At 39.3% G+C, this 22,464-nt stretch overlaps 2 protein-coding genes and 1 non-coding gene across 3 annotated transcripts; 2 read left to right on the top strand and 1 right to left on the bottom strand.

The window, feature by feature from the left end:
* Positions 1-977: 977 nt before the first annotated feature.
* Positions 978-1,088, bottom strand: trnal-caa (transfer RNA leucine (anticodon CAA)). Its single transcript has 2 exons — positions 1,051-1,088; positions 978-1,023 (listed from the first exon to the last, which is right to left on the bottom strand). It is a non-coding gene; the product is annotated as a tRNA-Leu (tRNA).
* A 474-nt stretch (positions 1,089-1,562) lies between these two features.
* cox7b (cytochrome c oxidase subunit 7B) lies at positions 1,563-5,440 on the top strand. The gene is made up of 3 exons (XM_008301048.1): positions 1,563-1,675; positions 3,688-3,803; positions 5,211-5,440. The coding sequence occupies exons 1-3, from the start codon at positions 1,639-1,641 to the stop codon at positions 5,295-5,297; spliced, it is 240 nt and encodes a 79-aa protein (XP_008299270.1). The 5' UTR covers positions 1,563-1,638; the 3' UTR covers positions 5,298-5,440.
* An 891-nt stretch (positions 5,441-6,331) lies between these two features.
* On the top strand, positions 6,332-22,208 carry pgk1 (phosphoglycerate kinase 1). Its single transcript, XM_008301047.1, has 11 exons — positions 6,332-6,496; positions 9,374-9,424; positions 9,652-9,807; positions 10,853-10,997; positions 14,401-14,504; positions 14,773-14,892; positions 17,284-17,398; positions 19,952-20,131; positions 20,330-20,507; positions 21,242-21,340; positions 21,435-22,208. The coding sequence occupies exons 1-11, from the start codon at positions 6,432-6,434 to the stop codon at positions 21,473-21,475; spliced, it is 1,254 nt and encodes a 417-aa protein (XP_008299269.1). The 5' UTR covers positions 6,332-6,431; the 3' UTR covers positions 21,476-22,208.
* Positions 22,209-22,464: the final 256 nt, after the last annotated feature.

Here is a 22,464-nt window from a genome sequence, read left to right as displayed (position 1 = left end):
ATATATAAATAAGAAGCTAATGTGGACTATAAAAAAGTATGGAGCCTTTTATTTTAACTGTCTGAAAAAACACATTCGTGTACAGTTGATTTCATTGTTTTGCCTCTATTTGCTTTAATGTTTTAGTTTTGGAGTTGATAGAATCAGTAAAAAGGTTCATAAAAAAATATTAAATATTGCCCAACTGAAACTAAGACAAAACTAAAACTCTGCTGCATGTGTGTGACTAAGAACAGAAAAAGAGCACACATGACACCAGTTTTAAAGTCTATACGTCACATAATATATGTAAGGGATAATGCCCGACGAGGTGTCCATTATCAGAAATTAATGGACGACGCGGAGGCGTGAACCGTCCTTCGCGTCGGACGGTTCACGCCTCCGCGTCGTCCATTAATTTCTGATAATGGACACCTCGTCGGGCATTATCCCTTACTTATTTTTACTTGTATGTACAGTTTATGGTCATCTGTCTCATTTAGCATTGATATTTTATAAAACTCCTAATGATCTTGGTGTCACCTATTTTTAGTTTCAAGCCCTTAGATTCTGTTTGCATGAAAGCTGCTACGCAAAATATTTTGTTTATGTGTAATTAGGTATTTGATTTGTTGAATGCGAAATGTAAGGTCTTGCATGCAAAATTTTGTTAACGGTTTTATTCTCCAATTTATTTATTTTTTTTATAGTTATTTTCAGATTTTAATTTTATGACATATTACCTTAAAAATCTGTGAACTGAAACAGAAAACAGCCCCAAATTTCAGATAAACAAAAGAATGAGTGTCATTCAATTTAAAATAAATTCTAAAAGAAGCCCAAACTAGTAACAGCTTGTTTAGCCACACTAATACATTGTTCCTGCGAATCCCAACCCCAGTCGTATTGGGATGACTAATACTGCCACAGTTTATATTGCAGTTATTTGTTTGCCATTTTTTTAGTTCGTTATTACTGTTGAGGCAGAAAAAGTTATGTGTCAGAAGTGGGATTCGAACCCACGCCTCCATTTGGAGACCAGAAGTCCCGTTTCAGCGGAAGGAGTTTATCCTTGAGTCTGGCGCCTTAGACCACTCGGCCATCCTGACACGGTGCTAGAGCGGGAAATCAGTTGGGGTTTTATACGTAACAAATTGTACACGCTAAACTGATATCTGATATTTTGAAAGCTGTTCGACATATGTTGAAAATTGATATTAATTGCTATCTGTGTATTTTGTATTTGATTTTATAGTGTCTGAAAGTGTGAATTTATTCTCCATTTTTTACCCTTAACGTTCAGTCGGCGCATGCTCACATTGGCAATCATAAAGGTGGTACATTTATGAAACGTGGGAAGAGTAACAAGCACACCCATTACTCTCACGTTTGAGAGACATTGTTGTATTATTTCATGGTTACTAGGCCTAGCTCTTTTTATTTAACGTAACTATCAGTAGTGCTGAGTTTCCATCGATTTTGCCAACGGTTTGCCAATACATTTGTCATGTCTTTCTCCAATTCCTTTTTTTCTAGTTCTCGTAATAACTTTTTTACTATTGAAATTGAACGCAACATAACTTCCGGTTTTGCCTACGTGCAGCGGCCATATTACTTTTCCGTTCGTCAAGGGTAACTGAAGACACCAGGCGAGACAACATGTACCGGTTTGCTAAAGTTGCAGTCAACGTCAGCAGTAAGGAAGCAGTTTTTCTTGTCAGTTTGTTTTGTCTGCGTTCGTTTGCAGCAGGCGACAATTTGTTATTAGTCTGTGGAAAGTCCAAAAGTCTGCGTGGTCGGTGACCGCGGTTAGCCTGCTAGCATTCACAGTCTGCCGTTAGCCAGCTAACATTAGCATCTCCCTGAGGAGACAAAATATGTGATAAAATACTGTTAATCGTAAAATTGCATATCTTGAATGTTATGTCGTAAATTATCCTAGTTATTCCGTTTAAAGTAGCTTTGTTTATTGGCTATTATTTTAACAAGATGTCTTTGCCCGAACCTCTGACCTGCATAACTTCAAAACAGTTAGCTTCTCGCTTGTAATGTTCATTCCTTTATTGAGTAGTTTTGTTTATGTAAATTATTTATTGTAAATCACAGGCTACGGTAAACTGTCTAGATAATGTCTATGTGTTTTGACTGTGAATTTAATTGATTTGCAAGGGCAAATAAGGGCAGTCTGTATTTAGCATCTAGAAATTGCTGAAATCACCTTTGAAGGGTAGATTTGGTTTCTGTTAATGAGTGTCAGCAGTGACAGTTAAAAAGAAAATATGTAATATGATTTATAAATGCTGGAGAGGTTATGATTTATGTTAAACAATGTGGTGACCGATATCGATTTACATCTTAGTATGGCCTTCTTTCTTTCTTTTTTTATTGGTCGTGTTTTATATCCATCCCTGAAGTGTCTTTCTTTTCACTGGGAGGTTGAATTTAAAAGAGGTCATATAAGTCCATTCTGAGTCCACTGTGTAACCTGCTGTCTAATTCATTCGCGTAACTTTGTATCTCATTTTTACTTTACATTAGGGCTGCAAATAATGTTTTTTCATTGTCAATAAAGCTGTTGATGTATTTCCCCAGTTAATCCACTGTTGTGACTATAAAAAGTCAGTGGTGACACATGTCAGATCTGTGTAATCAGTGATCAGTGCCCAAGATGACATCGTCAAATGTTTTTGTTTTTTTTTTTGTCCACAACCCATAGATATTCAGTTTACTGTTGTAGAGGTAGAAATTACCCTCAAAAAATTATTCTAGTCTAAGACACTAGAATCAAAGAACTTCTTTATTTTCTATTTTTTTTAATACTCAAGCAGATTATTTGGTTATTGAAATACTTCAATAATTTAATAAAAGACAACTCATCGATTCATCGAATAATTGTTCCACCTCTTGATAATAATGTAAATAGCGCTGCAACTACCAATTATCTTCTTTTGTTGATTAATCTGCTGCTCTCTAACATAATTGAATGACCAAGGGGGCATCATCAGCTTTCCTGTCTGACCAACACTCCAAAACACAAAATTGTTGTCTTTTTCTTTAAAAAACAAAGATAACCAAAAACTGAAATGAGTAATTAATCACCACAATAGCTTTAGATGTTCAATTTCAGTTGATTGGTTAATCATTACAGCTCTAATTTTGTCCAACCAACAAAAAAAATTATTAGTTTTCTTTAAAGAAATTAAAACATTCTTTATAGTTTATCAATCGATCAGTTAATCATTGCAGCTCTGAATGTATCAAACAGTATGTCAACAGCAACACAACAGGGAAAGGAAAAAGAGAACTCGTCATAAACATGAATGCAAAAGACAACAACTAAGGACTAAAGACAGCTAAAGAGACATTTATAGTGTTGTGTGAAGTTTTATTTTATTTCACATATCACTTAACCATGTTGCTGTTTGAGACTGAGAAGTTGTGCAGAAAGGGCAGCACCCGTTCATGTGGACACTATGAATAGTTTCTTTCAAGAAAGTTTTAAAAACAATCTGATTAAGTCACTCTTGATTTCAGTTCAACACAAAAATAATGGTCAGAAAATCCTTCAGAATATATTCAGATCCTTTTGTTTTCTACCTTTTCCAGAATCATATAAACCTTACCAACAGTCACCTTAAAGATAATCTAAATGCTTAACTCAATGTTGTAGTTAAGTCTTTACCATCAGATCTGTGTTTTGTTGTCCAGGTCAGGCTGCGAGGCAGGTGAGGCATGGATCCACTGCCCGCCAGGACTTCCACTCCAAGTACGGCACAGCTCTGATGCTCGGTGGAGCAGCCTTCTGCACAGCTGTTTGGGGATACGTAAGTTAGACCACATTTAATCATTTGTATGACATAAACAGACAGCTGGTTAAAATGTTGCATTTTCAGAAAAAGAGAAATAACGGATATGTATCCATTGGGTTTCTGTGTAGAAGGGGAAAGAATTTTGTCACAGAAAATAAAAACTGTGTCGAACAGTTGATGGGAAAGTGTGAAAAAGATGTCTGACTTTCCAGAGACATTACAGAGAACTGAGCTTGCTTTATCAACCACTCAGTGTCCCACCAGTGACCCTCCTGAAAAGAATTTGCCTTTTGCCTCAGTATTGTCAAGTTACAATTAAATTACATAAACAGTGTAGAGTCAGATATCAAAATGTACTGAGCACAGAATTGTATCACAGCAACTGTTGAGTTAAACAGGAAAGTCAGGTTTGAAATTAAGAACCTCTTAAACATCAGAAAAAATAAAAAATAAATTGGCACATACAGTGCAAACGTTACTGTTACATTGACCATCCACACATTTTACCATCACTGGGAATCACAATAGCGCTGATTTTCTATCTGGATTATTATTTTTTTTATATCAACATATTTTCTTATCTAGTATAAGATATTTCCTTTAGAAAAAGAATGTAAAAACTGGCTCCATTTTTCCAAAAAGTGTGTTAGTTCTCACATTTGCAGAAAGCTGTAGGAATCCTCTTTTAGGCACTGACTCAGGTTGGGTTTATGTGTTTTTCCAAAGCACAACAGTGGTGTATTGGCTCTGAAAATGGCTGAGAGTCATAGTTTTGTTGTGTTTTGGAAGCATTTTAATTATTTTGTTTAAAAAAAGGGTTCAATTAAACTGTTGACAATGAAATACTTCAATTGAGTACCAATGAGTTAAGAATAATAAGCATAGAAACGCCACCAGACACTGTTCTCTCTCCCTGACAAAGTCTATTATTGGTTCGATTCTGTTTTTGTTATTTATTTTGTTGCATCAAGACACAACAGACATAATGAAGATGTTTGTTGGCCGGTATGCTGCTACAGGAACACGACTGCTTGTCTAACTGACCCTCAGTTGTTACTTGTGACCACTGGAGGGCGACCAGAGCTTGTTGACTCTTGCACACCAGCACATTTTTGTTCACTGTGAAAGGCCTTGCTGAATAAATTCATCAGTGTCAGAATGTTTCATTATTTTACCACAATTAAGGGACTTAATATCCTCAAAGGTCTTTGAAATGTAAAAGGTGTGAAAGGCTTTGAAGATCAAGTCTGAAAACGGGATCTTACACTCCAAAAAAACAACAACAAAAAAGACCCTTAAATATGACTACTACTCCTTTCATCTTTGTCTTAATTCCTGGTGGGAAAATTTGATTTAAAGTCAATTTCCTTTTTATTACCCTGAAGATTCTAAAAAACAATGACTTTTCCTGTCGTTGTGCAGGTGCTGACTCAGACCGGCATCACCTGGAATATGTCGCCAGTTGGGAAGATACAGCCCAAACCGTGGAGAGGAGCCGAAGAGGAGTAAAGAGCTGCCATGACAGACCTGCGGCCCATCCGAGAAACTTTCTGGTTGTACAGATGAATAATGAATATCTACGTGTTCAGATGGTGAAGGCCTGTGTTTATTCCAACATGTTACTTTGTCCAAATAAATTAAGTGTGATTCTACCGAGTGCTTGTGTGTGAATTCTGCATAAAAAAAGCTCTCGGGGCCAGAGAGTGTAAAATCACTACCAATAATGCAAAAAAAAAAGAATTTAATAGATGAATTAACAGCTTTCTGTCGTTACCGTACACAATATCAGGGGATGAAGGAATATTAAAATCATTTAAAGGTATGTACAATACATTGGTGTGAAATACTCTACTGCTAGTAAGAGTTCTACATTGGTTGGTCTGAGTTAGTACATTCTTAGTTAAAAGTACAAATACAATGGAGAAATACTTGAGCATTAAAAATTCTAAAAGCACAGAAGGATTAGTAGCAAAATGTACTCATTTGACCAAAAATGAAAGTATTTCTTTGGCAGTAAAATAGATTTGTGACATTATCATACATGACAATATTGGTTTACAACAGTGGTTCAAGAGGTTCTCAACCGTTGGGTCAGGCCCCCTCTGAAGGGCCATGAGAGAATATACAAAATCAATTTTCTGTGTTATAAAAAAATGTTACTGCAACACAGCTTCTCTTTAGAGGATCAATAAAGTGTTCTATATATCCTAAAAATGTAAATTGCAATGTGATAAGAGCTGTAAAATTAGTGTAGTTGAGTAGAAAGTACAACAACTCGCTCTGCAGTGTAAAGTATTATAAAGTTGCTCAAAATGAAAACACTCAAGGTATTTTACTATAACTGCAGTAGTTGAGTAAATGTGCTTTAGAGTTTGAATGAAGTTCAGCTGATGAAGTAATCAGGAAGGTAAGTACGTCAGCATAAAGGCAGCAGCCACATCCAATCAGATCAAGCGCTGTCCCCCTGCCTCAACCAATCAGCAGCCGGGGGTGTGCTGTGCCCCGCCCCGCCGGTGTTCCTCCGCGCTGCGCTAAGGTCACCGCTGTCATTCGGTAGCTAACCAGCCGACAGCCGGAGGAGGCGGAGGAGACCCAGCCAGGAAGGTGCACGAAAGAACCAGCGAAACACAGCAACATAGCAACATGTCTCTGTCTAACAAACTTACCCTGGACAAGGTGGACGTGAAGGGGAAGCGCGTCATTATGAGGTGAGCGTTTATCGGCGCCGAGCTGTTAGCTTGCGATGCTAATCAAAAATGGGATTATTTGACGTTCGCTTTTTAGCTGACATCTCCAAAATATAATGTGTGGCCCTCAAAGGGTGATAAACTGTTCGATAATCACACATTCCTCGCGTTAAGACTCAGAAGTGATAGTTAACGGTGTCTGAATCACTTCAGAGGACCGTGCAGAGGACAGGAAGTGAACTTGTTGCCCGTCACGTTTTCCATCCATGTTACGTGCCAGTGAGGAGATGCTGTATGGATGAAACCTGCATCCGAGGTGCAGCTGGAGTCACTCCCTTTAGATTAAAATACATCAACAGCATCCCTGCAGTAAACCGGCCTTTTATCTTCTCATAAAACGTATTACCTTTATGACACACACTGTGCCTTGTGTTCAGTATAACTAAGGGATGTTTTATTTTGACTGGTGTTAGTTATGTAAACTGTAATTCTATAAAACCTCAATAAATAATTATGAATGTCCAGTCACGCTTGAGCCAGGGGGCAGATCTCCATATTTCGAGTCATTGTTTAATGAAATAGCATCAAGTATCATGCCACGTTTTAAGTAGTGCTAAAGCTAAGACGTTTTTGGCATTATTGATAGTTAACTGGGTTATTTTTGTGATTATTCAATGAAAAGGGGCTGTCACGATTCCCATTGATCCCTTTGGTAGGGAATATGGGCAGGGCATTGCTCAAGAGCTCAGATTGGCAACTATATACTATTTGAGTTGATTATTCTGCAAATAGTTACAGCTCTAGTTGTAATCAATCGCTTTTTTTATCATTCATACTTGATAAACTGCTTGAACAAGTAATGATGAGGCACTGGTTGACAGAGGAACCAAAATGGTTTTGGAATAATTCATTTGACAAGCTGGTTTGGTGCTTTCCTCAAAGATGTTTTAATCCCTCCTTGTTTAGTTGAAGTACAATTCAGTCTGCCCTGCTGCCTGGCTGAACACATGTATATATATTTAAAATTAAGCCAGGATGCAGTAATGTTACTTTATTTTTGGTAATTATTTTGCCATTTATTAGTTGGATGTTTCTACACTTTGTGAAGGCCAGTGATCATGGAAGTGCACTTGAAACCGACACCCCATGTGGAAATGTCAGAGGGCCATGTTGGTTTGCTCAGTTTGGTGATGCAACGCTGGGAGACATAGGACAAGGTTCACCAGCAGCCTGGACCGCTCAGTGTGAAAAGGTCAAACTTCACTTCATCTGAAGTTAGTCTGAGCGGGGAGCCACAGTGTGCTGCACTGAGACAGTCAGACAATGAGTTTCCTCAGATCACACCCTGGGCCTGTCAGAGCATGCTGCATGTAGGTGTTTTATGAACCTACAGCTTTGTATGGAGACCAAGGGAAGGCGGCCGGTTCAGAGTTTAAAAGAGGGAGAGCAGGATGTTGTTTTGGAGACCTTCAGTGTCTGTGCAGGAAATGACTTGCACACTGTTCATGCTATCCAACAGCTCCCTGTAGCAGCTTGAAATGCAGTTTCATGACCATTAAAGAGGTTTATAAATACAGTATTTAGTTTTTTCATCATAATTTGTCTGAAGCCCAAAGAAAATAACAAGAGGCAGGAGGAGAATGAAGACCATGTTTTTTCATTCATTGCTCCCTGCAGCAACTTGAGTTTCTTAAAAATTGAAGATGTGCAAGCATTTCTTAGAGACATACGTTTTTCATTCATTGTTCCACGTGGTTTCAGTTTGCCATCACCTAACGGACTACATGTGTAACCGAATTTGCATCTCATGTTAGTTGCAAGTTCCACTAATAAAAGCGAAATCAATACTTAAATGTATCTGCAACTATAAGTGTCTGTGAAATATGATGTTGTCACCATTTATTATCTGCATCCAGGCAGTGCTCATAAATGGCTACTGAGCTGTGAATAAGATCTATTAGTCGGCTTCATTTTTCAGGTTCTAGCTCCTTCAGTGAGCTTATTTCTGCCTCCAGAAGATCTCCAGAGCAGCTGCGTCCATTGTGTTCTCGCTGACATGCAGAGTCGCACTCCAGAGCAACAGGTGGAACGAAACGAGAGCAGAAAACTGCTGCAGTTGTTGCCTGCAAACGGCTGCCTGCTGTTGAGCCTCTGAATTGCTGACCGTTGGGTTTCAGGCTAAGACAGTGGCTTGCAGCTACAATGGCAGCGGGTGCAGAGTGTGTGCAGGCTGATTATGTGTCTCAGTGCATCAGATGGAGGGAGGGGAGCTGGTTACGTAACAGGCTGGAGTACGAGGGATGCAGCATGTTCTCATGAGCAGCCTGTGTGCATCTCTGCATGGTGGATGTAGAGTGGAGAAACACGACGAGTGTTGCTGTTCTTGAAAAAAGTAGCAGCTGTAATGCAAATACTGTTAAGAATATATCACCATTATTTAGCTATTTAGGTTTATTCTCTGTTGGCCCGAGTTTTGAACAAAAAGAAAAACTCTTAAATCCTGCTGTCCTCCACCTGCTCAGAATTAAACGGAACACAAACTTGGTTAATGACTGAACATAATGAAGCATTTAGCAGCTGATATTTGCTTTTCAGAAGTGGAGGAAAAAGAGTGAATATTTGATTGAATACAGAGATCTATTTCAGGTGCTTGGTGTATTTTGTTTATGAGAATGAAAAGTGACTTATTAGATATTTAACAAAGGCATTACAGTGCAGTTTGTTGTGTAGGAATGACTCGTCACCTTTGGTAATTTAAACAGTTTTAATGACACACTGGTGGTGTTACCGTCAGTGTTTAATCCATGTTTCAGGCTTGTGCCACTAATCACAAAAACTTCTCTAATTAACATCTCATTCGTCCATTTCTTTCTGCTAATTTAGTTTCTTCTCTTTCAGAGTTGACTTCAACGTTCCAATGAAGGACAAGCAGATCACAAACAACCAGAGGTAAAGTTCAACTCATTCTTCTACATTTTCTTTCTTCTCACAATAAAAGTAAACTTGACTCCTTCAATGCTGCAGTGAAAGTTTTGTCCTTTAATAAACCAGAAAAACCAACATGTCTATAACCTTGATGTCTTTAAGGCATTAAAGGAGATGGTAGAAATGAAAAAGAAGTAGGAATAAAAGTTGATGGATGAGTTTTCTAAAGTCTTGTGCTTGCTGATTTCCAGGATCAAGGCGGCCGTTCCCAGCATCCAGCACTGCCTTGACAACGGGGCCAAGTCCGTTGTGCTGATGAGCCATCTGGGTCGTCCTGACGGAAACCCCATGCCTGAGAAATACTCCCTGGAGCCCGTCGCCGCCGAGCTCAAGACCCTGCTGGGGAAGTGAGTTGATGGACTCAATAAGCAGCTTCTGTTTGTTTGAAACACCTTGCATTTGTTTATTAATCAGTACACCTCTGATACAGCTGTAAAAGAGCTTTCAGTGATAAAAGAGGCTGCTGTCAATGAAATAAAACTACAAGCAGCAAAAGTGAAATACATAAACAGGTTCTTATGTGACATAAAATGCACCAAATGGAGTTAATTGTTGAAAGTTAATAGACTGAATGACTGTTATAGAACAAGTGGGACATGTAGGATCAAAACTAAGGTTTACTTTAATGACAAAACAATCTGCATGCACCATAATAGAAAAAGTGAAAGACAACAAATGTCTTTACTCGTTAATTTTGCTGCTTTAATATTTTTTTCAGGTCACATTTCATTTGTTTAATGGTCAGACTTTGGTTGCTGGAGGTGATTTATGGTGACTTGTGACTCATGGAAAATAAATATAGTTGTGTATATTGTAGTTATTTAAAATGCAAAACCAAAATGAGGTAAATTAAATAAAATTGGATCATCAAGCAAACAAAAAAGTTACAAAAACCACAAACATGGAAAAATGTAGTTTACACTAGGGCTGGACCCGAATAGCCGACTATTCGTTCGCTGTGCTGGAATCGGGATATCAAATTTGATCTCTGAATATCCCTGCCGCCGTGGAAACGGAGCCGTCACCGCTGACCTACACACAGAAACTGGTCTCAGTAGCCAAATGCAGCCTGTGCGTCACGCCCACTCCAGTGCATTGCAGCCCGAGCACCCTTCATATTTTGAATATGAATGTATACATGTAAGTTATTTTGTTCAGTTTGTGAACTGGTAACGTTGGGTCATCTGTATTTTTTTTAATTATTTTAATTTGAGGCACATATTTTCTTCTTTATTGCGGCTTCTGCTACTTCCCATAATGTGTTTCACTAACATTTGTTAGGGTCACAACATAACTATTACATGACAAGAAGACAACACTTGGCCTATGGAGATCATAAAACATATAAAAGCCATCAGAATTCATCCTCACTGGTCCTCTGGGTCTCTGCAGGGACGTCACCTTCCTGAAGGACTGTGTGGGTGCAGAGGTGGAAGCTGCCTGCGCTAACCCCGCTACTGGATCCGTCATCCTGCTGGAGAACCTCCGCTTCCACGTTGCCGAGGAGGGAAAAGGCAAAGATGCCTCCGGGAACAAGGTGGGTCTCCCAGCAGTCTTTTTTTATTTTTTTTTTTTAGGCTAATGTCCTGTAAATATTACAGTTTATTCAGTCAAAGCTCAATACATTTTCGTCAGAGTTGGGTTTTATTAAATCTTTCTAGTGCATCACTTTATGAACATGACCCATCAAAACTGTTCTTTGCAGTCCAGTTTCTCTTTCATCTATTGGTGCGGAGAAAACTAATCTAAAGGCCCATTCGCACAGGATTAACACTACATCTAGAGGTACAGGATGAACTGTTCCCTGCCTTTCCTGCTGATTTAACACATTGATCCAGGCTGGGTTTTAATTTTTGAAAAAACTACAGAATAGTCTATAAGAAGCCTTAACATGTACTAGGACAAATCTAGACAAAAGGCAAATGAAGGTGAATAAACCTGCTTAGAAGTTACAGAACAAAGATGCTTCAGAACTTGCTCTAGTTTCTTCAGTGTCAAAGTAATTCTCTGTAAGGAAAACGCACAGTCACCACAGCTGCAGTGTCCCCTGAAATAGCTGCGTCACCGTATGATGACGTCATGGTCCAGACAGAGGTGATGCAGAGATTCGGTGTCCTGTAGAACACAGTGTTTACCTTGTGTTGTGTCTATTTGTGAAACTTAACAACTGGTATGTGCTCTCAAATGAAACTTAACATGAAGTGTTAAAAAAAAAACCAAAAAACAAATGCGCATATATTCTTAATGTAATGTGATACAGCATTGTACCTGTAAACAATGCAACAAAACAATGGAAATTCGTGTGTCAAAAATATCCTCATATGTATTGTGGACTACAGAGGAAAACAGGGACAGTTTGGTATGCAGTAAATTAGAAATGGAAGTCTTCAGAGTAGATTCCTAAATCAAGTGATACTGTGTAAATATAACATCTGTTTTTATATAAATACTTTCAGACATCGTGAGCAGTTGAGATCCGTCTTGTGGCAGCATGTTAGCAGGAGAATTCTCACTTTAAACAACAGTAAAAACAAGCTTTTCTGTTGTGTTTTTTGTGTTCTGTGCACTTTCATTTGGCAGCTACGATCCGTCTCACTCTATGTGGACTGTTTGGCCACTTTGTCAGATTTTTGACATACTGAATTTTGCATAGACCGTGTTGAATCGGATCATAGCTCAGTCCAATCTTATAACTACACTCGGTTGGTCCTGCCTCAGAATGGATGCATGACATTAGACATGATTGGTCCGAGTACAGTAAAGGCAGTGAGTTTATGGTGCCTCAATTTGTTAGATATTTATTCATTTTTCTGTTATTCTGTCCATTTCATGAAGAAAAATGTCTGTCATGCTGAAGTTGGTGAAGCCACAATCAACAAGACTGGTTAAATAAATAATTTCCTTTGGGGCACCCTAAAACTACTTCAATGGGCAGGAAAACCCCCAACTAAGATATTTTAATATGGCATCTTCGTCACCTAATCATACAACATAATCTCTTTTCTTTATGCTGAAATGCAGACGTTCTATTAAAAGTTCAGATCCAGACTCTGGACGATCCTCAGACATTGTGTGACTTGAATGTTGGTCCGTCCTGCAGCAGATCAGCAGCGTCGACCTGCTGACATTTATGCTGAAGGTCACTGGGCTTTTCCTGTCCTGAGAGGCCTGCTTGGTATGCTGGCTGGTTTCTACTGTACTGCTGTACTGTATCACACGGGACCTTTTTATTTTTAGTTCATTATCGAAACATTTCTCAGTAGCACAGCTGAAACAATCTCACTTGCTCAGTTAAAGGAGCGCTGCACTGCTTTTATATATGAGGATCAGTTTATTTGTCACGAGCAGGATGACTCAGCTTGTAATACTGGCTGTGTGGTTAATAAAAGAGCCTTTAAGCTGCAATAAAGTAATTATAGGATTAAAATTTGAAAGTCCCAAAGTAGGGACCAAAATCCATCATTTTTATCCATTTTAAGGAAGTGCATTATTACTGTACAGCTACGCGATCATTCAGATAGTTTAATCAACAACAAAGTTAATCTGCAAGTATTTTGATTTTCCATTGTTCTGGCAAAGATCCTCATCATTCATTGGCTCCTGCAGCTACAGACATTTACAGATTTTCTTTTCCTTATGTAAAGCTAATTTGTGAGTCTTTGGAACATGTTTTAGGAAATTGTGAAGGGCATTTTCTCTGTGTTATGAAATTTTATAGACCAAAATACTAAATAATTAGTAGATGAATTGATGGAAGTATTTATTATTTGCAGCCCAAATGCCCCAACTCCAGATAGATTAATTTGCCTCAAGCAGCTTTACTGTCTGTGCAGAATAAAACACCATCTGTCCTTCAGATTAGAGAAAAACTGCCAGAAGTAGCTAATAATCCAATCATGCTGACTTAATTTTCACAGGCCTTTTTCTATGTAATCTGCTTTTTTTAAGTGTTTAATGTAGCTAGTTTCCCTCTCTAATGGTGCTACATGTTACAAGCACTGCTAGAAGTAGGTGGACTTTTAATAGAAGAAGATATTAAGTTGTTCAACTTCAGAGCGAAGCAACAAACTACGGTAAAAGCTTTTACTGCTCGAGTATTGAATCAGATTTGGTAGTTTTTCTGTTATGTATTTTAATACCACATTTCCTTCAGTGAGGAAAAAGCTCATTTAATCAGTATTAAAGAACAACTAATCATGAATATGAGAAGTTAGGAGAGAGTGATGTTTATTTAATGAATCAGCTTCATTTGTCCTGTTTCTGACTTGAATCTGTCACGTAGATTGAAGGGGTGAATGTAGGAAGCAGTGACTGGACTGTGATCTGACTGTGACATTTGGTCGACACTGAAGAACTCTCTTGACCTTTTTCTGCCCTCCGCTCTCACAGTCATGAACTTTGTTAAAGTGCAGCAGAAACCTGATCCACAATGTACTGACTATATCGTGATGGTGAAAATTTAGACAGCAGCCAGATGATAAGGGGAGAGTTTTTCTTTGCAGGACAACAGCAGGAATTTCATTAAGCTGCAGGTATTGAGGCTTGTGAATGTCGGCGTCCGTGTTTGTGCTGCTGCAGCACAGCAGTGCGGCACGTAAACTGATAGTCGTGTTGGCAGCAGCTGTTGTGTGAATATGGACAATAGAATTTAGTTTAGAGGAAAAAACACATTGAATCGAACAACAGGTGCAGCAGCTGCTCACATTTCAATTAATTCATCAATTAATGCTTGAATTTTGTTCAACAAACAACATTGTTGGAATAAAATGGATTTACCGCTTTCAATTAATGAACACTTTGAAGCTTTTTAAAAGAAAATAAACACATGGATGGATCTCTGTGGGTGAAACAGATGAAGGAAACACAGATTGCAGCTACTGATGCAGGTTAATTCATTCTTTCTGTGTTTGTCTTCTCTCCTGTATTTATTTGTTGTCCAGACCAAGGCCTCCCAGGAGCAGATCGACTCCTTCAGGGCGTCTCTGTCCAAACTGGGAGACGTTTACGTCAACGATGCCTTCGGTACAGCTCACAGAGCTCACAGGTGAGCAGGAGGCAGGTCGGCTGGATACGGTGGTTGATATTAGCTGTCTTTATACACAAGTACATCATATCTCTCTGACTGTAACAAGAGTTTGTGCATTAATTTTTTTTTTAGAATTATCCATGAGAATCAATGTCTTTATTGACGCTGATAGTCTTTGATAAATATATTTCTTGGCTGAGCTACCTGCTGAATTATTAACAAAGTTAAGGAATCTGCTGGTTTTTAACGTGACTTTTCTCCTCGTCCTCCTGTTCCTCACCTCCAGCTCCATGGTGGGAGTCAATCTGCCTCAGAAGGCGGCTGGTTTCCTCATGAAGAAGGAGCTCGACTACTTTGCCATGGCTCTGGAGAAACCTCAGAGGCCCTTCCTGGCCATCCTCGGAGGGTGAGAACAGTTCATTTTAATGATTCATCAGGTCTGAATGTGTTACAGACTGTAAACTTCACTGCAGTAAAATCATGCAAGAAGCTGCGTTTCGTCAGATACTGGTGAGACGTGAAATACAAGCCAGAATCTCCAGTATGAGAAACGCAATCTTAAATGTTAAGACTTCTCTATACAAAGGATTTAATACTTGGACACAGGAGTTTGCAGCTATTTTCATTTTATGAAATAATCAACTAGTATCTGTCTTTGCAGCTAGCATTGTGCCTGGTTAAACTTTCGTGGAGGACAATCGTACATTTATTTGACATCTGCGTTTTATTCATACAGGACTCAAGTTGTACATACCATGTCAGCGTTATTGTAATGTTACGCAATACTATACAAAACAAAATCCTGCTCCAGGTGACGGTGCTTCGCCTTTTCTGCAAGTTAAATTTGATTTAAAAGTCGTCTACTTGACCTCCTCCTCTCCCTCTGTTGCACTTCGGGTGTCATCTCACTGCAGCCTCTTTTAAAATAGGTCCATCCAGGAATAGAGAATAAGCTCATTAAATCTGTAATCTGTGGTGCTGCTGCTTTGTTAAAGACACTATTACTGCTAAGAGAGCATACAGAGGTGAGAAGTCCCACATTTATTGTTGGTATGTTGCATTGAGATGTATCTAACTCAGCTGAACTTTAAGCACATTTTTAACTTGTTTTCTCTTGTATGCATTAATTCATTAAAGGTGATTTTGGTTTCTTTTACAATGTACATGGATGTAAAACTGTAGCTTGTGTTTATCATCAAGCAATGACTGCTTAAGCAGCCAGTTTTCCTGAAGGAATTATCTGACATTACACCAGTTCAATTACAGCAACAGAAAGGAGTTAAATACATCAACAACAAATTGAGTTGGTTGTTTAACTTTAAAAGCCTGTAACAGAACTATTTAACTTTTATTTAGTGTGGTTTCTTCAACAATCTAGTTAATGTAATTGTCAGTGAAAATCTCAAGAGTGTGTGATTCAGTGTTAACATTATATTTATTTGTATGTTTATAAGTAACAGTGAGGAAATCAGAGGTACTGCAACTGTTGTGCTACTATATAGGAACTGGTTGCTGCCAAATGTTAAGCACGTGATGAGTTAACCAACAGTTCCTGAACTCACCACGAGCAGCTCTGCTTCCTGTGAGCTTTTGTCTCTGTAGCTCTGCAGGTAGCTTTATACTATTTCATTCAGTGTTTCCTCTGAGGGGTGGCACCCCAGCTGGAAGAGGAAACTGTGAGTGAAGCTGCTGTTTGAAACGCTTCATTTAACCGAGCTGCTTTTGGCCTCGTGTCAGAGTCCATCTTAGTCCCGAGATCGTTGTGCAACTGTCCCTCGCCGTCTGCACCGAGCCAGCCAGCCAATCACCTCCTCACAGGTCACAAACGGAGGACATTGACCGTTGGCGTGTAATGATCAGCCAGTGGTCGGCAGCAGAGTTCAGCATCAGGCAGATTAACTTCACCTGAATGACCGCAGATACTTTCATCTATGATTTGTCGACATGTACAGTGTGTCAAAATGGCTGATCACAAGAAAACTGCTTAGAAAAATAACAAAATGAACTGTCAAGATGTTTCATCAGGTGGCAGTGAAATGAGGAAATAAATCCAGGAAGTACAGTTTGAGTAACAGATTAATGGAACTCAAGGCTGCAGCGGTTTAAAACACTGTGAGACGTGGTTTTATAACTCTGGAAAGTTATCACAGCCGCATCTGTTTTATCTTCGGCCACAACAATTGCTGAGCTGACTATTAATAGATTAGTCGGCTGACATGAAATGCAGCCGTTTGGATAATCAGTTGATAGTTTTTCATTTTCTACAATAAAGTTTCTCTGCAGTTATTTTTTTGAGTTTTGGGGTCTTGATCAAAAGAAACAAGCATCATTGGCATTTTGACTAGCTATTGCCTTTGAAAATACAGCTTTGTTCCACTTTTTAAGTGCAAACAATTAATCATTTCATATAGAATGAGAATTTTTGCTGGTTGAGGCCCTAAAATGGAGAAAAGCAGCATTTATAATGCAAATTAGGGCCGCATATATTTCATCATGATTGAATTGCATTGCAGCAAATGTTGAGCGAACCAGGTTTTCTACTGGAGCATTACTTGAAAGTCTGAACACAGCCATATTACATTTTTTTACGTTTTCTAAGAGTTTTGCTTGAGGAACAACATTAACTTCATCACAGGAGACCAAAATATCTACTTTAAAACAGCTTAAACAGTTTCATAGCCACAGTGAACCTGTCTGTATGAATATAAGAATGAAGCTTGTTTTTTTTACTCTTTTCTGTCCACATGTGTGTTTCTTGTCTGTGCTCATGTGTTCTGCTTCTGTGCCGGTGTTTCAGAGCGAAGGTGAAAGATAAGATCCAGCTGATCAACAACATGCTGGATAAGGTCAATGAGATGATCATCGGCGGCGGCATGGCCTTCACCTTCCTCAAAGTCCTCAACAACATGGAGGTGAGGAAGACAACATGGAGAACACTGTGCCGCTAACATTTGATACCCTAAAATACACATGGATTTAAATGGTTTCCATCTTTAAATCAGCTAGTACTTTTTAAGAGTGGATCTCATGACTATATATGTAAAAGGCCTCCTCTTTTTTGAGTTTCAGCTCATTATTTGCCTTTTAACTGCAACTTTACTGTTTCGTTTTAGTATCACGGCTCCGGTAGCGTCATTTTCATTCATAACAGGGAGCTGTTTGCAGAGAAAAACCTCTAAAAACCCACTCTGTATGACCTGCTGACCACCAAACAGCAGACTGACACAGCAAGCTACGAGCTGCATCTAAAGAAAGTGGAGGAGACCAAAACAGGAGCTTAAAAAAAAGAGTAAACGTTGACTATCATCGAGTCGACACTAACTGGACTCCATATGAATGTTGCTCTGTCTATGCTTATGGGGTTACAAAGCTAATCATGTCCACTTTAAATGTTAATACACACTTTAAAATAGAGGTAAAACAAGAATTATAGCATAGTTTCAGCAGTGTAATGTCCAAGAACTAAACGGACCAAAACCACGTTTTCCATTTTGCCAAATGAAATCTAGAAACACTTTCTGCTCTTTTACATTTAGCAACCAACAAACTAATGTTCAAGTGTGGTTTTATGCCGAATGAGCAACGAAAAAGATCTTTAATGCATTTTTAGCATCTAAGAAGACATAAATGAACAATTAATGCCACAAGATGAGACGAGAACTCCTAAAACCTATTTGTCATTGTGATCCTTACTGTTAAACCAAATTGTATTTTTCTGTGACAGGATGAAAAGTTGTCTAGAAGGAACCTTAGAGTTTAATTTCAGATGTTTCACAAGGTCGAGATTTTATCGAACTTAAGGACTCTGTGTTGAATGTTGTTGGTGTTCAAACAGACTTGTGCAACTGCTGTGTTTTGTCAGATTCAGACTCACATTCATAACCTAAAGTTGACCTCTGATAATAAGATTTTGAAAGACCAGCTTTTGTTTAACGTAACTCATTTTCCAAGCGGAATTTAGCCAGCAGAACAGTTTTGGTTTTATTTGCTCAGTTTATGAAATCTATCCATATTTGACAACGCTCACAGCACTGAAAAGATGACGTTTATGCAATTCAGCAGCTTTGTCAGCTCTGGGTCAGTGGTTTCAAATTGTGAGGTGAGAAGAAGAGTTGAAAGAGGAGTGTGGATGGAGATGAAGATGTCTATACAATGTGAGATAAAAGGCAGGACCTTCAAAAACCAGAAGAAGTTACGTATTGTGGATTGGCCCAGTGATTACGCTTTCAGATGTGTTTCTATGAGCGAAGATAATGTCTGAAATGATGGGAAAACATTGTGTTGAAATGCAAACTTCTAAGTGTTAATGCAGCCTGAGGTTTTATCATTATCTCTGATGTCCATCGTGACAAAACAACCATAAATCTGCTAAGAAATCTTTTTAGTCACAGTAATGCACACATTATCTCAATATTTATCTTGAGCCTGAGCAAAGGAGAAACTGTTTTGTGCAGACAAATCGACCTGGAACTTTCTTATCCGTTGTTTAAATCATCTTTGTGGTCCGTCAGAGGCTACCAGACGTCCATGAAGCTGTTGGAATTTCCCTTTAATTGACGTTGAACCTATCCATTGGTTTAAAACTCTAAAATGTCCCTACACTGCTGAGTTACATATGGAGATGTTTCATGAATCCAGTTAAATAATACACAATTCTATCCACCTGTATCAACTTGGATCTTCTTGGTTCCACAGTTCTATTATCAGAAACTGACTTGAAACTCTTTCACCTGCAGAACTTGCTTGAGAATCATGAGGATTTTAAGTGTTCTGCTGTATTAAACCGATCCAGTCATAACCTTTGGATTTCTACAGGTACATTGCAAACAGCAGCTGCTAACAGTGAATTTGGCGTACATTAGATGGTGCCAGTTTGTTAAGATATAAACAAAACAGGATTAAAAAGCATCAGCAATGGGGCCTTTAGTCACAAGAGCTTCCAGTGAGGCCTGTTCATAGAGAAGTCTGCTCAATCTTTTAAATGTCTTTTTTTTTTCTGCGCTAAGTCAACTCCATTCACCTCTATTGTGTTTTAGTGAAAGCAGGAATCTGTCAGAACAAAACTATCTGCAGAGCTCCATCAACTCTTTTGTAATTTGAATAAAGTGACGGATCTTTTTAAACCCTTTTGTCAGAGGTCACGTTTAGGTTAGGAATGAAATCATAAACTAACAAAGCAGCTTCACAATCTGAACACCACCAGCGTTCAGTGCTCCACTTTATCTCCCCATGTTTAACCGTCAACTCTTCTACTACCTCCTGTTGTATTTCTAACTAGTGAAAATAAACACTTTTCTATCAATCAAACAATGTTTTCTAAGAGGGAGATTGTAACGCAGAATGTAGATTTATTTAGTTCTGTGTTTATATAATGATATAACAATACAACATACTGGGTATTTCTTTATGATTTCCTTTGATATCAAACATAACCAGTCCTCTCGCTTGCCTCGCTCCCTCATCAGATCGGTACCTCCCTGTTCGACGAGGAGGGTGCCGGCATCGTCAAAGAACTGATGGCCAAAGCCGAGAAGAACGGCGTCAAGATCACGCTGCCCGTCGACTTCATCACCGCGGACAAGTTTGATGAGAAAGCCGCCACTGGCACCGCGACCGTCGCCGCTGGCATCCCGGCCGGCTGGATGGTGAGAAAAGAGGAGCTGCTTCAGTCTCTAACAGCACGATGCACTGAGATTTTATAACCTGTCAGTCATCAAGTACAAACTGAAGCTGAAGTCAGGCTCTTAAATTTAGTCTTTTCCATGTTTATTCTATTTTGGTGAAAAAAAAAAATGCAGGTAAATTTTATCATTCCATCTGAATCTGCTTCCTCTCGTCTGTAGGGTTTGGACTGTGGACCAGAGAGCTCTAAGGCCTACGCAGAGGCCGTGTCCAGGGCCAAGCAGATCGTGTGGAACGGTCCAGTTGGTGTGTTTGAGTGGGACAACTTTGCCAAAGGAACAAAGAACCTGATGGACAAAGTGGTCGAGGTGACCAAATCCGGCTGCATCACAATCATCGGTGAGAAAGATGAGAAGCGAGGGGGCTTGTTTTGTTTGTTAGCAGCAGTTCAAGGTAGCATGTTGGTGCAAATCTGTGGTCCAGAAAACTGTTAGCATGATGAGATGCTAACAGCAGCCGTCGCATGTTGTTGAAATGGCAGCAACTTTCATACAATGTAGGAAAGAGAACAGAAAACAGTGAAGTTCATGGCAGCAAAATAAAATACAGTTAGTTTTATTGGGTTCTATACAGGTACAGTTAGTACAAAGGTAAAATAATGCAGAAGTCCTTTATTGAATTCAAGATACTGGATTTCAGATTTGCATGAGCTATGAGCTATAATCATCAAAATTAAAGCGAAAAAAACGATTGATATATTTTGGGTTGCGTGCGTGTAATAAATATAGGATATGTGAAAGTGTACCTTTGTGAATTAAATTATGCATCTGCATTATTTCCTCCTGCTATAATACACAGATGTAGTTACTGAGCTTAAATAAAGATCATAAATGGGATCAAGCACTTGAAAGAAAGATGGAATGATAGGAGTATTTAATTAACAATTTGAATTCATTTCAAACACATATATGAGGATATAAATAAATGAAAGCAAACATCTGGGTAAAATGCAGAAACGACGGGTAAAATAACCTTTAGATGATTTCTAAAGATATCAGTGGAGCACGTTGAGTCATTTGAAGCGGTTGTCTTGAAGCCTTTGGTCATGTGTGAACGTTTTGTGTTTTGTCCAGGTGGAGGCGACACAGCAACCTGCTGCGCCAAGTGGGACACAGAAGACAAAGTCAGCCATGTCAGCACAGGAGGCGGCGCCAGTCTGGAGCTGCTGGAGGGTGAGAGACACAAACAGAAGCACACAGAGAACTCACAGCTATTAAAAACTGTTTTTATTATGATGCTGACTGAACTTCCTCTCGGTGTCTCCAGGTAAAGTCCTGCCTGGTGTGGACGCCCTGAGCAGCGTCTAAACCCCCCGTCGGCTGGAGTGTGTGTCGGTGTGTGATTGTGTGTATGAGAGGTGGGTAGCTACTCGGCCAGACTCCTGTTTACTCCTGAAACATCCCCGCAAGTGAAAACAAACACACACCACCTTTACCCCGCAGCCTTTCCATCCTCAGTCTTTGTTGTTTTTATTGTTTTTTTTTAAACAATGCAACTCAAAGGAGAACAACTTCCTTCATCTCAGATCTGCTGCCATTAAAATAGAGCCTTATTCTAACATACTTCTACAAGTCAAACCGCTGGAAGTAGGAGACCTTAATTGTCTTTAATGGCTCAGTTTTTAACCTCAAGATGATAAAACTCGTTAAGGTGGAAGCAGTGGACTCGCTCTCCGCGGCGTCGCTGTCGTCGTTGCTCTTCTTCACGTTCCTTTAAAACAAGACGAGGATCCGTCACCCCGGAGAAACTCGAACAGTGGCTCTTGTGTGTGTGAACGTGTGTTTTGCTGCGTCACTTTTGCATAGCTACACTGGGATCATCACTGCACCACCCTGAGCGTGTAAACCTGCAGTATATATCTATATATATATATATAGAAACGGTTAACGTGGTGCGTGTGTGTCTACATGTTACATTTTGTCTGTTCACGCTGGCGTCGGCTCTGATCATCTGTCATTGCTGGTTGTTGGTTTCTGAGCGGCTTCGGACTGAGACGTCTCAGCTGATCTGTTCTGGCTAATAAAACCGTCTCTGTGTAAACTCTGCTGTGACCGACTCCTCATTTCAAGGCATTGCGACTGCCGGGCAGCTGTGAATCTGCGCTTACAGGTCGGAGGGTAACTTGTGTTACAGTGTTGTTGATGAGGAGTTATTCTGTCATTTCTGCATGGAAAAGCAAAACTGCTTTAACAGGGTTGATGGGTTTTCGCTGCACAAGATCAGACCGACGAGTGAATCTATAAAACATCCAAAGAGTAAAAGGAGCTCCTAACTGTGTACCAGTCCCAACTTCAGG

Source organism: Stegastes partitus, unplaced genomic scaffold (assembly GCF_000690725.1).
Source record: "Stegastes partitus isolate 25-593 unplaced genomic scaffold, Stegastes_partitus-1.0.2 Scaffold1624, whole genome shotgun sequence".
Taxonomy (NCBI): Eukaryota; Metazoa; Chordata; class Actinopteri; family Pomacentridae; genus Stegastes; species Stegastes partitus.
Note: the sequence above shows the minus strand (reverse complement) of the source record. Positions and strands in the feature narration are given on the sequence as shown.

What these genes read in the sequence shown, in the direction of transcription:
- pgk1 (XM_008301047.1), top strand. Translation starts at nt 6,432, where the DNA reads ATGTCTCTGTCTAACAAACTTACCCTGGACAAGGTGGACGTGAAGGGG. An exon ending in AAGATGCCTCCGGGAACAAG is followed by an intron (nt 10,998 to 14,400) that starts GTGGGTCTCCCA and finishes TTTGTTGTCCAG; the next exon opens with ACCAAGGCCTCCCAGGAGCA. An exon ending in CAGTCTGGAGCTGCTGGAGG is followed by an intron (nt 21,341 to 21,434) that starts GTGAGAGACACA and finishes CGGTGTCTCCAG; the next exon opens with GTAAAGTCCTGCCTGGTGTG.
- cox7b (XM_008301048.1), top strand. Translation starts at nt 1,639, where the DNA reads ATGTACCGGTTTGCTAAAGTTGCAGTCAACGTCAGCA. An exon ending in AGTTGCAGTCAACGTCAGCA is followed by an intron (nt 1,676 to 3,687) that starts GTAAGGAAGCAG and finishes TTTGTTGTCCAG; the next exon opens with GTCAGGCTGCGAGGCAGGTG. An exon ending in GCACAGCTGTTTGGGGATAC is followed by an intron (nt 3,804 to 5,210) that starts GTAAGTTAGACC and finishes GTCGTTGTGCAG; the next exon opens with GTGCTGACTCAGACCGGCAT.